Source organism: Pseudorca crassidens, chromosome 16, assembly GCF_039906515.1.
Source record: "Pseudorca crassidens isolate mPseCra1 chromosome 16, mPseCra1.hap1, whole genome shotgun sequence".
Lineage (NCBI taxonomy): Eukaryota > Metazoa > Chordata > Mammalia > Artiodactyla > Delphinidae > Pseudorca > Pseudorca crassidens.
The window spans coordinates 61,437,095-61,449,825 of NC_090311.1; the positions used below are offsets into that span (position 1 = coordinate 61,437,095).

Sequence of the window (12,731 nt, forward strand, 5' to 3'; positions counted from 1 at the left end):
TGTGCAACGACATGGGCAATCCTGCTGAGTGAAAGAAGGCAGATATAAAAAGAGTATAATTTGTATGATTTGCATTTACATAGCATTCTAGAAAATGCAACCTAATCTATAGTGAGGAAGCAGGTCAACAGTTGTCTTGAGTTGGGAGGACGCAACTTAAGGGTTATGGCTATGTTCTTGATCTTTATCGTAGCGATGGTTGCACAGATGCATACATGTCAAAACGCATCAAACTGTACACTTTAAACATGTGCAGTTTACTGTGTGGGTCAATTTCTCAATAAGGTGTTTTTAAAAAAGAAAAAGTAATCTCGCGCCCAGGGTCACACAGCTGGTAAGTAGCAGAGCGCGATGCAATTGGAGTCCGCGTTTGGAGCCTGGGTCCTTAATCCCCGAGCTCCCTGCAACGTCGGCACGGAGGAAAATGCTGGAAGGCAGCCCCAGCTGTTGTTAATGATTACCAGTGGGCGGCCCCTTCCCGGCTGAGCTCCAGCCCCGGGGCGGCCCAAGCGCCGCCCCGCGCGACGGCTTCCCAGTGCGCCGGGCGTCTCGCTCGTCTGCTCCGCCGCCACCAGCTGCTGCCCGCGTCCGCGCCCGGCATGGTGAGCGAGTGGGGGGAGATCACCCATAGGGGCGACCGGGTTAGGAGGGGGCGCGCGGGAGGGGCGGAGGAGAGCCAGGGGCCGCGCTGGGTCCCCGCCCAGGCCAGAGGACGGCGCCGGGAGGTATGGGGCAGGGGGTTCCTCCGAGGCCTTCGCAGAGCAGCCGCGCGCCCGGCTGGGAGAGTCGGGGTCTCTGTCCCACCCCCGACCCCGAGTGGTGCCCCCTGGGAAGCTGAAGCCGGGAGAGGGGCGGTGATAGGTCCGGGTTACAGCTAGGCGGGAGCCCCCCGCCAGAGCCCGCGCGGGCCCTCAGTGCCGCGGGTGGGGTTTAGAGACCTTTCTGGGCGGGGGTGGGGAGGGGCGGCATAGTGAGCCCAGGGCATAGTTCCCCTCGGTGGTGAGGTTCTGTCCTGTATTGGGGCGACTGAATTTGCGTGTCCCTCTGTCTGCCTGTTTACTGCCCTTCTCGCTTGCTCTTCTGCTAAGCCCTCTGTGCTGTCCCCCGACCTCAGAGCCGGCCCCTGGCTCCTAGTTTGAGGCCTCTGCCCAGCAATGGGGACCTGGCTGCTCAGGGTCACCCGCCCTCCAGGCTGAGCTTTCCCAGGAGTCTCAGGCCCTGTGCTCAGCTAGGGATGTGAAGGTGAGCCTGCGGAGAAGCTTCTAGACCCAGGAAGCTTTACTAAACAGCAGAGTGTTGGGCCTCAAAGCGTTCGGAGCGGTCGGGACTGCGGTGCCACCTGGGAGGGCACCTTGAAGGCTACGGGTCAGATGCAGGGGAGGTGGTGGGTGAGCTGATTGTGAGGTACACTGAGGCCCAAAGCCGCAGGGCGTGGGTAATCAGTAACCCCTCTGCACACTCCCAGAGGCCCAGGCTGAGTCCAGGCCTGACCTGTGATTTACTAAGCAAACACCACCCCTGCCCCCTCTCTGATCCCAGATTTCACAGGGACTTGTCAGTTCAGCCCCAGGCTGTGAAATGTAGGGGATTCCAGAAGACTCTAAAAAGGAGGCTCCTAGGAGCCCGCTAGTACCTACGCACTCCTTTCAGAGCCAGAGAACTAAATGGTGGGTTCTGATGCCTTGGCTGCCATGTGGTCACCCGGTTGCCTGGATACACGGACCAGGCTTACCAGCCACTGAGACAGGGTCAGCTGTCTGGGGGTTGGGCGGTGATGCAGATCTCGACTGCCCTCACTGGCCTTCCAGAGCCCAGTAGAGGAGACAGAGCCAGCCAGATTGGTCCAGAGAGAAACCACACTTTCACAAGGGAGAAAACGGTTATCAGAGCCCTGAAATGTTTTTCCAGTTCTGCCCCAAACCTGAAGGCCTGTCATAAGCTTACTTGCCCCAGCAAGTCTCTTTTTAAAAATGCAGATGATATTCCCTTAATAACAATGGAGTTTATTAAAGTGTCTCCTGGCTCCTCTGGCTGATTCCTTAAGTGGAAGTTCTTGGGCCTTTATACCCATCAGGCCAGGGGAGATGAGTGCCCCAAGGCCACCTGGCTTCCAGTTTGCAGGCTGCCTCATAAAAGCTAAATTAACCTCCCTTGCATTCTCTTCCCAGACCTAACTGATTTAATTTTAACTTTCCTGCCTTGGGTAGTTCTACTTCAGGGGCCTAAATTCTGGGATCCCTTAAGCTCCTCCACCTGGATCTTCTTAGAGGCTGGAACTGACCTTTGCTTTCTTCTGTTCTCCAAGAGAGGGTTCCACTCACGGCCTGAATTAACGCCAGTTTGGGCTGCCTCGAGGGCATTTTGCACAATAGGAAAATAGGCCGAGGCAGTGGCTTTGCCATTTGCCCTTGGCCAAGTTACTTCTGCTTTGGGGACTGAGCTTTGCGGCTCCAGCTTCCCAAGCTGACAGAATAGAAAAGAAGGTGGAAAACTGAGAAACGTAGGCCTGGCAGCTGGGAACCAGAGGCTGCCTGGGAGCGTGGTGGGATACCCACTAGGAGGTAGTGCCAGTGGTTGTTGACCGCGGTGTGGCTAGGGATCGCCTGGACCATGCTTTAAGTGCTGGTTCCTTTGCCCAGCCCCAGGGATGCAGACGCATGGACCCACCTTGAGAAGGATTCCTGTGCTTTTGCTGACTGAGGGTGGGGGGTGAAGGAAGAGAGGTCATTTCCCCTCTCTAGGCCGCAGTTTCCTCTTCAATACACAGTAAGAGTGGGCTTGATTTACCTTTGCTCCCCCGTGAACAGAAGAGACATAGGTTTTTACGGAGGGGTGCCCTCTGTAAGGCTTTGGGGGCAGGGGTGGGGAAGGAGTGTTTCTCTGCCCCAGCGATTTGCATTACACCTCAGGACTCTCTGTTGCCTAAGAACCTATCAGTGCACCAGACAGAGCCCCTCCTCCCAGTCTGTTGATTTAGACCAGCTGCCCTTTGACTGCGCCACCAGAACTGCCAGTGGAGGCTGGCTAAATTTCCCCAAAGGTCCAGAGCCCTCTCTGTTGTCCTGTGAAAAAAAAACGAATGTCCTTGGTCTTCTGTGTTTTCCCTCTCCTAGGCTGGCAAAGCGCACAGGCTAAGTGCTGAGGAGAGGGACCAGCTGCTGCCAAACCTGCGGGCCGTGGGGTGGAACGAGCTGGAAGGCCGGGATGCCATCTTCAAGCAGTTCCACTTCAAAGACTTCAATCGGGTATGACGTCAGGTGGGACAGAGCGTCCTGAGACTGGGGCTGATGGGGTCACGCTCCAGAACGTGCTCCTTCCCTTAAAGTTCTGTTAGCCAGGATTGTCAGATGCTCCGCTAATCCCTTTTACTTGGAACGTGTTCTCCTTGGGGATTGGAGAGGGCGGAGATGGGTCTTGGGCTCTCCACACCTGGAACTTTTCGAAACGATCCTTAGAGAAGACAGTTCAAGTGGGAAGCGGATGCACATTTGAAGACGTTTTAGTAGATAACCAAAAGATTGGCGAAGACTCAGAAGCTCTCTGGGGTTTCCACCTTGTTGGTGGTCCTGGTAACAAGACTTCCTACTGCAGAAGGACCACCTCAAACTGCAGCCTCAGAACCAGTGGCAGGGTGCTAGGCGGAATGCTGAAAGCTGGAAGGATCACCTTGTAGGGAGTGAGGCAGTCCTCCTGCATCTGGGCCTTACGCTGGCCATAAAAGGGGGCCCAGCAGTCCTCTCCTTCAGGACACTAACCTGGGTCTCACTTCATTAAACAGGCTTTTGGCTTCATGACAAGAGTGGCTCTTCAGGCTGAGAAATTGGACCACCATCCTGAATGGTTTAACGTGTACAACAAGGTGAGTGATACGTGCCTAGAACTCCACCTCATTCTGAAGGCCACTTCCTTGGACTTGCCTGTGGGCTCTCCTCACCCATAGGTCGACTGTCCGCTCCTGTTCCTTTCATCTCCTTCCTAGGATTGACATAAACACCCCTAGAAAATATTCAGTTTACTACAGATTAAAGAAAAGCAACTTGAAACACTAGTGAGACAACATGTGGGTTAAGGAGACATTAAGAAGGCAAATCCTCGAGAAGGAAAGGCTGTGGGGACCAGGCATATTCACTGTTAATAACTCTAAAGGGCTGACATTTTCTGGAGATATGGAAGAATGAAAAGGCAATAAACTTGAACTAAGAATACCCATGCACACCGAGGAGATCAGCCTGTCCGCTGAGTGAATGGAAACAGTCATTAAATGCCTGTCGTGAACCAAGAGCTATGCTGGACTCTTTCTAAAGGCATTAAGGCTGGAAGTGATGTTCTGTAAATGGACCGACCGTGTTGAGGAGTTGGTTTGGGGTCTTGTCTCTGGCCTTGAGGTTGCTCTTGATACCTGGATCTTTCTTTTTTTATCCTATGCTGTGGTTACCAGTGTTTATGGAGGTGTAATAGAAGACAGTTTTGCACTGATGTTAGAGACTCGTCAGGAAGGCAGCCCCCAGGAGAGGGGTTAGTGTCTGGTTACACTTCTTGGTGTGGCTGAGCCTGGGAGCTGGTGACTCTCCTGCTCTTAGGTGCAGTCGGTGCAATCAGCTGGCCCCGAATCTCTGGTTTTGTTTCAGGTCCACATCACCCTGAGCACTCATGAGTGTGCGGGCCTTTCAGAACGGGACATAAACCTGGCCAGCTTCATCGAGCAAGTAGCAGTGTCCATGACGTAGACCCTGCCCTTCCTCTCTGAGTTCTTCAGGGGAAAGGGGGGGACTGAACTGGGGATCCAGAGAGGGAGCTGGGGAGCCCTGAGACGTTGGTGCAGTCAGAAGGGCCAAGTTGACCCCGCTGCTTCCACTTAGGGGCAAGTCCTTGCCTTGGAAGGAGAGGCCAACATCACGGCCAAGACGAGGGACTTAGACCGTTTTTCCCCACACCACTCTCGTCCTCCTTGGGGCCCTGTGACATGTGCATTGATTTGAATAAGTTCTTCTCTTTCTTTACAACTTCCCAGCAACAGTAATGACTTTCTTTCCTGGCTGCGTCTTGTTCTCTGATTCATTTCCCAAGAAGCTGTGAGAGAAGCTGTGTTTAACATAAACAAAGTCTTATCTTAAAACCAGTAACTAAAGCCGTCCTCATCCTGTGTGACAGAAACCCATGTGCTTTTATGCCTCAAATAAAAACACTATTTCACTTGGCCTCAGGCTCTAGAATCTTCTTTTCCACAAGTCAATCCAAATCGGAGTCAACAGGCATCTCAGTCACCTACTCTGTGCAAGACAGAGTTCAGGCCACTTGGGGGAAAGGGGACCAGAGCACCCCACCTTTTAAGCTCCTTATTGCCTCAGGGAAATAACTAGAAAAATAGTTAACTATTACTAGGCAGCATGAATGAAGTTAACGCCAGATGCAAAGATAAGAAATTGAGTTAACGAACACAAAGTGATTCACAAGCGTGAATGAGAAGGCTTCATTTCAGCTCTGCCTCCAAGACCTGAGTAGGATTCTGGAGGCAGAGGTGACTGAGGGAGCGTCTTGAGAAGGTAAAGGTGAGCCGGACATTACATGCATGGTGGGACCTACGACTAGATCTTCTTCCCAGCCTGCAGGATCCAACACATGGAGAGCTCTCTTTTATTTATTTTTTACTTGAAGCATAGTTCATTTGCCAATTTGCCATACTGTGTAAATGTCAGGTGTAGATCAAAGTGATTTGGTTACATATATGTGTATGAGTACATCTGTATACACACACACGTATATACAGTATAGATATCTTTTTTATACTTCTCCATTAAAGGTTATTACAAAATGTTGAAGATAGTTCACTGTGCTGTACATACATCCCTGTTGTTTATGTATTTTATATATGGTAGTGTGTATCTGTTAATCACATACTCCTAATTTATCCCTACCCCACTTTACCCTTTGGTAACGATAAGTATGTTTTCTATTACTGTAAGTGTTTCTGTTTTCTAATAAGTTCATTTGTACTATTTTTTATATTCCATATGTGATTGATATCATGATATTTGTATCTGTCTGATTTCAAGTAGCAAAATAATCTCTAGGTCCATCCATGATGCTGCAAATGGCATTATTTAATTCTTTTTTATGGCTGAGTAATATTCCATTGTGTGTGTGTGTGTGTGTGTGTGTGTGTGTGTGTGTGTGTGTGTGTGTGTGTGTCACATCTTCCTTATGCATACAGCTATCAATGGACATAAAGATTCCTTACAAGTTTTGGCTATTGTAAATAGTACTGCTTAAATATTGGGGTGCATGTATATTTTCAAATTAGAGTTTTCTCCAGCTATATGGCCAGGAGTGGGATTGCTGGATCATATGGTAAGTCTATGTTTAGTTTTTTACGGAACCTCCATACTCTTCTCCATAGTGCCTGCACCAGTTTATGTGCCCACCAAGAGGGTAGGAGGGTTCCTTTTTCTCCACATCCCCTCCTGCATTTATTATTTGTAGCCTTTTTGATGATGGCTGCTCTGCCTGATTGTGAGGTGGCAGCTCACTTGAGTTTTGACTTGCATTTCTCGAGTAATTAGTGATGTTGGCCATCTGTTCATGTACCTATTGCCCATGCGTATGTCTCCTTTGGAGAAGTGTCTGTTGAGGTCTTCTGCCCATTTTTAAAATTGGGTTATTTGTGGTTTTGGTATTGAGTGGTATGAGCTGTTGGTATATTTTGGAAATGAAGCCCTTGTCGGTCACCCCGTTGCAGATATTTTCTCCCAGTTCGTAGGTTGTCTTTTGGTTTTGTTTATGGTTCCCTTTGCTGTGCAAAAGATGAGAAGTTTGATGAGGTCCTATTTGTGTAGTTTTGCTTTTGTTTCCATTGCCTTGGGAGGCCGACCTTAGAAAACATTTCTAGGATTTATGCTAGAGTATGTTTTACCTAAGGTTCTCTCCTAGGTGTTTGGTGGTGTCATGTCTTGCATTTAAGTTGTTAAGCCATTTTGAGTGTATGTTTGTGTGTGGAATGAGGGAGTGTTCCAACTTCACTGGTTTACATGAGGCTGTCCAGCTTTCCCAATACCACTTGCTGAAGGGACTGTCTTTTCTCCATTGTATATTTTCGCCTCCTTTGTCAAAGACTAATCGACTGTAGGTGTGTGAGTGTATCTCTGGCTCTCTGTACTTTGTTCGCTTTATCCCTATGGCTGTGTTTGTGGAGTACTATGCTGTTTTGGTTACTGTAACTTTGTAGTGTTGTCTGAAGTCTGGGCAGGTTACGGCCGCAGCTTTGTTCTTTTTCCTCAGGAGCGCTTTGGTAATTCTCGGGCTTTTATGGTTCCATGTACATTTAGGATTATTTGTTCGAGTTCTGTGAGAAATGTCCTGGGTAGTGTGGTAGGGATCGCATGAAATCTGCAGTTGGCTTTGGGTAGTGTGGCCATTTAAATGATGCTAGTTCTTCCGCTCCAGGAGTATGGGATAGCTGTGCACTTCTCTGAATCATCTTCAGTGGCCTTTGTCAGTGTGTTGCAGTTGTCAGCATATACGTCTCTCACCTCCTTGGTCAGGTTTATTCCTCTGTATTTTATTTTTCGATACGATTTTAAATGGGATTGTTTTGTTTACTTTCCCTTTCTGATACTTCATTGTTAGTGTGAAGAAATGTAACAGATTTCCATGTCAGTCTTGCATCGTGCTACCTTGCTGAATTTGTTTATCATTGCTCGTAGTTTTTGTGTGGGGTCTTTACGGTTTTCTGTGTATAGTATCAGGTCATCTGCATACCAAGAGAATTGTACCTCTTTCCTTCCAATTTGGATACCCTTTATATCTTTTTCTTGTCTGAGTGTTGTGGTGAGGACTTGCAATACCATGTTGAATAAAAGCAGTGAGAGTGGGCATCCTTGACTTGTTCCAGATTTTAGTGGGAAGACTGTCAGCTTGTCCTCATTGAGTATTATGTTGGCTGTGGGTTGGTCATGAATAGCTTTTATTATGTTGAGTTGTGTTCCCTCCATACCCGCTCCGGTAAGAGTTTTTAGGATGAATGTATGTGGAATTTTATGAAATGCTTTTCCTGCATCGATGGCGATGATTGTGTGGTTTTTGTCTTTTCTTTGGTTGATGTGCTGTGTTGCACTGGTTGATTTGTGTATGTTGAACCCTCCTTGTGAGCCTGGAATGAATCCAACTTGATCGTGGTGTATGAGCTATTTTTGTTTGTTTGTTTGTTTTTTTGATTGAAGTATGGTTAATTTACAATGTTGTGTTAGTTTCTGGTGTACAGCCAAGTGATTCAGTTAAACATTTATGTATCTCCATTCCTTGTCGAACTTTTTCCATTATCGTTCCTTATAAGATATTGAATAGAGTTCCCTGTGCTATACAGGAGGACCTTGTTGTTTATCTGTTTTATATATAGTAGTCTGTATCTGCTAATCCCAAACTCCTAATTTATCCCTCCTCCGCCCTTTGCCCTGCAGGAACCATGAGTTTGTGTTCTATGTGTGTGAGTCTGTTTCTGGTTTGCAAATAAGTTCATCTGTGTCATATTTCACATTCCACGTATAAGTGGTACCATATGATATTTGTCTTTGTGTGATATCGTATGATCATCTCTTCTGCAAATGGCATAATTTCTTTTTTATGGCTGAGTAGTATTTCATTATGCATATATAGATATACATACACACATCTCTTTATACATATGTCTATATATATAGCACATCTTTATGAATTCATCTGTTGATGGACATGTAGATAGCTTCCATGTCTTGGCTATTGTAAATAGTGCTTCCGTGAACATTGGGGTGTATGTATCTTTTTGATTTAGAGTTTTCTCCAGCTATATGCCCAGGAGTGGTTTTGTTGGATCATATGGTAACTCTATTTTTAGTTTTTTTAAATTACTTTTTATTGGAGTATAGTTGATTTACAATGTTGTGTTAGTTTCTACTGGACAGCAAAATGCATCACTATACATATACATATATGTGTACACACACACACACACTCACTCACATCTATTTTGGATTTTGTTCCCCTTTAGGTCACCACAGTGCAATGAGTAGATTTTGCTGTGCTATACAGTAGGTTCTCATTAGTTATCTTTTATACGGAGTAGCAGTAGTGTATATATGTCAATCTCAATCTCCCGATTCATCCCACTCCCCCTTTCCCCCTTGGTATCCTTACATTTGAACTCTACCTCTTTGTCTCTGTTTCTGGTTTGCAAATACGATCACCTGTACCATTTTCCTAGATTCCACATATATTCGTCAATGTACGATATGTGTTTTTCTCTTTCTGCATTTCTTCAGTCTGTATGACAATCTCTAGGTCCATCCACATCTCTACAAATGACCCAGTTTCATTCCTTTTATGGCTGAGTAATATTCCATTGTATATATGTACCACATCTTCTTTATCCATTCTTCTGCTGATGGACATTTAGGTTGCCACCATGTCCTGGCTATTGTAAATAGTGCTGCAGTGAACATTGGGGTCCATGTGTCTTTTTGAATGATACTTTTCTCTGGGTGTGTGCCCAGTAGTGGGATTGCTGGGTCATATGGTAGTTCTATCTTTAGTTTTTTAAGGAACCCACATACTGTTCTCCACAGTGGCTGTATCAATTTACATTCCCACCAATAGTGCAAGAGGGTTCCCTTTTCTCCACACCCTTTCCTCATTTGTTTGTAGATTTTTTTGATGACGGCCATTCTGACCAATGTGAGGTGATAACTCATTGTAGTTTTGATTTGCATTTTTCTCATAATTAGTGATGAGCATGTTTTCATGTGTTTGTTGCCCATCTGTATGTCGTCTTTGGAGAAATGTCTATTTAGGTCTTCTGCCCATTTTTGCATTGGGTTGTTTGTTTTTTTGATATTGAGCTGCATGAGCTGTTTTTATATTTTGGAGATTAATCCTTTGTCAGTTGCTTCATTTGCAAATATTTTCTCCCATTCTGAGGGTTGTCTTTTCATCTTGTTTATGGTTTCCTTTGCTGTGCAAATGCTTTTAAATTTAATTAGATCCCATTTGTTTACTTTTGTTTTTATCTTCATTACTCTAGGAGGTGGGTCAAAAAAGATCTTGCTGCAATTTATATCAAGGAGTGTTCTGCTGGTTTTGTTTTTTTTTTTGCGGTACGTAGGCCTCTCACTGTTGTGGCCTCTCCCGTTGCCTGTGCTCCGGACGCGCAGGCTCAGTGGCTATGGCTCACGGGCCTAGTTGCTCCACGGCATGTGGGATCTTCCCAGACCAGGCCACAAACCCGTGTCCCCGGCATCGGCAGGCGGACTCTCAACCACTGCACCACCAGGGAAGCCCCCGCCTGTTTTTTTGTTTTTTTTTAAATTAATTAATTAATTAATTAATTTTTGGCTGTGTTGGGTCTTCGTTTCTGTGCAAGGGCTTTCTCTGGTTGCGGCAAGCAGGGGGCACGCTTCATCGTAGTGTGCAGGCCTCTCACTATCGCGGCCTCTCTTGTTGAGGAGCACAGGCCCCAGACATGCAGGCACAGTAGTTGTGGCTCATGGGCCTAGTTGCTCTGCAGCATGTGGGATCCTCCCAGACCAAGGCTCGAACCCATGTCCCCTGCATTGGCAGGCAGATGCTCAACCACTGCACCACCAGGGAAGCCCCTGCCTGTTTTTTCCTCTAAGAGTTTTATAGTGTCTGGCCTTACAGTTAGGTCTTTAATCCATTTTGAGTTTATATTTGTGTATGGTGTTAGGGAGTGTTCTAATTTCATTCTTTTACATGTAGCTGTCCAGTTTTCCCAGAACCACTTATTGAAGAGGTTGTCCTTTCTCCATTGTATATTCTTGCCTCCTTTGTTGTAGATTAATTGACCATAAGTGTGTAATTAATTGACATTAATTGATTGTTTCTGGGCTTTCTATCCTGTTCCATTGATTTGTATTACTGTTTTTGTACCATCCCATACTGTCCTGATTACTGTAGCTTTGTAGTATAGTCTGAAGTCAGTCTGAAATCAGTCAGTGTAGCCTGATTCCTCCAGCTCCTTTATTCTTTCTCAAGATTACTTTGGCTATTCGGGGTCTTTTGTATTTCCATACAAATTGTAAAATTTTTTGTTCTAGTGAAAAATGCCAGTGGTAGTTTGATAGGGATAGCATTGAATCTGTAGATTGCTTTGGGTAGTACAGTCATTTTCACAATGTTGATTCTTCCAATCCAAAAACATGGTGTATCTCTCCATCTGTTTGTGTCATCTTTGGTTTCTTTCATCAGTATTTTATAGTTTTCTGCATACAGGTCTTTCACCTCCTTAGGTAGATTTATTCCTAGGTATTTTATTCTTTCTGATGCAGTGGTTAATGGGATTGTTTCTTGAATTTCTGATTTTTCATTGTTAGTGTATAGGAACCTAACAGATTCCTGTGTATTAATTTTGTATCCTGCAACTTTACTAATTTCATTGATTAGCTCTAATAGTTTTCTGGTAGCATCTTTAGGATTTTCTATGTTTACTATCATGCCATCTGATTGATTTGCATATGTTGTACCATCCTTCTGAGCCTGGGATGAATCCACCTTTAACTTGGTCTATGGTCTTTCTAATGTGTTGTTGGATTTGTTTTGCTAATATTCTGTTGAGAATTTTTACATGTATATTCATTAGACATATTGGCCTATAATTTTCTTTTTGCTAGTGTCTTTGTCTTTTTTTAATATCATGGTGATGGTCACTTCACCAAATGATTTTGGGAGTGTTATGTCCTCTTCAGTCTTTTGTAAGAGTTTCAGAAGGATTCGTGTAAGTTCTTTGTATGTTTGGTGTACTTTCCCAGTGAAGACATCTTGTATTGCTCTTTTGTTCACAGTAAGCTTTTTTTATTAGATATTAATTTCACTTCTGGTGGTCAGTGTGTTTAAATTATATATTTCTTACTGATTGAATTGTGGTGGACAGTAATTTTCTACAAACTTTTCCATTTCTTCTAGGTTGTGCAGTTTGTTGGGATATAATTGTTCACAGTATTGTGTTATGGTTGTTTGTATTTCTGCAGTTACCGGTTATTATATCTCCTCTTTCTTTTTTTTTTAACATCTTTATTGGAGTAAAATTGCTTTACAATGGTATGTTTCTGCATTATAAAAAAGTGAATCAGCTATACATATATATATATGTATATATCTCCCCATATCTCCTCCCTCTTGGGTCTCCCTCCCACCCTCCCTATCCCACCCCTCTAGGTGGACACAAAGCACCAAACTGATCTCCCTGTGCTATGCGGCTACTTGCCCACTAGCTATCTTTTTACATATGGTAGTATATATAAGTCCATGCCACTCTCTCACTTCGTCCCAGCTTACCCTTCCCCGTGTCCTCAGGTCCATTCTCTATGTCTGCATCTTTATTCCTGTCCTGCCCCTAGGTTCTTCAGAACGTTTTTTTTTTTGGATTCCATATATATGTGTTAGCATACAGTATTTGTTTTTCTCTTTCTAACTTCACTCTGTATGACAGACTCTAGGTCCATCCGCCTCACTACAAATAACTCAATTTCGTTTCTTTTTATGGCTGAGTAATATTCCATTGTATGTATGTGCCACATCTTCTTTATCCATTCATCTGTCAGTGGACACCTAGGTTGCTTCCATGTCCTGGCTATTGTAAATAGAGCTGCAGTGAACATTGTGGTACATGACTCTCTTTGAATTATGGTTTTCTCAGGGTATATGCCCAGTAGTGGGATTGCTGGGTCGTATGGTAGTTCTATTTGTAG

General features: G+C 45.1%; 1 protein-coding gene across 5 annotated transcripts in view; it reads left to right on the top strand.

Annotated features, from left to right (window-relative positions):
• The first annotated feature begins 493 nt into the window (after positions 1-493).
• Positions 494-12,731, top strand: part of PCBD1 (pterin-4 alpha-carbinolamine dehydratase 1) — a 51,317-nt gene continuing 39,079 nt past the window's right edge. For 4 of the 5 annotated variants that reach the window (XR_010935956.1, XR_010935955.1, XM_067710662.1 and 1 more), the window contains exons 1-3: positions 494-602; positions 3,114-3,245; positions 3,779-3,859. Coding sequence is in view for 3 of the 5 variants with exons in the window: in XM_067710662.1 (XP_067566763.1) it covers positions 600-602; positions 3,114-3,245; positions 3,779-3,859 (216 nt within the window). In the remaining 2 variants the exon portion in view is untranslated. Of the gene's footprint in view, positions 603-3,113; positions 3,246-3,778; positions 3,860-4,628; positions 5,199-12,731 lie in introns of those variants that run through there. The other variant, XM_067710661.1, reaches the window with a different exon arrangement.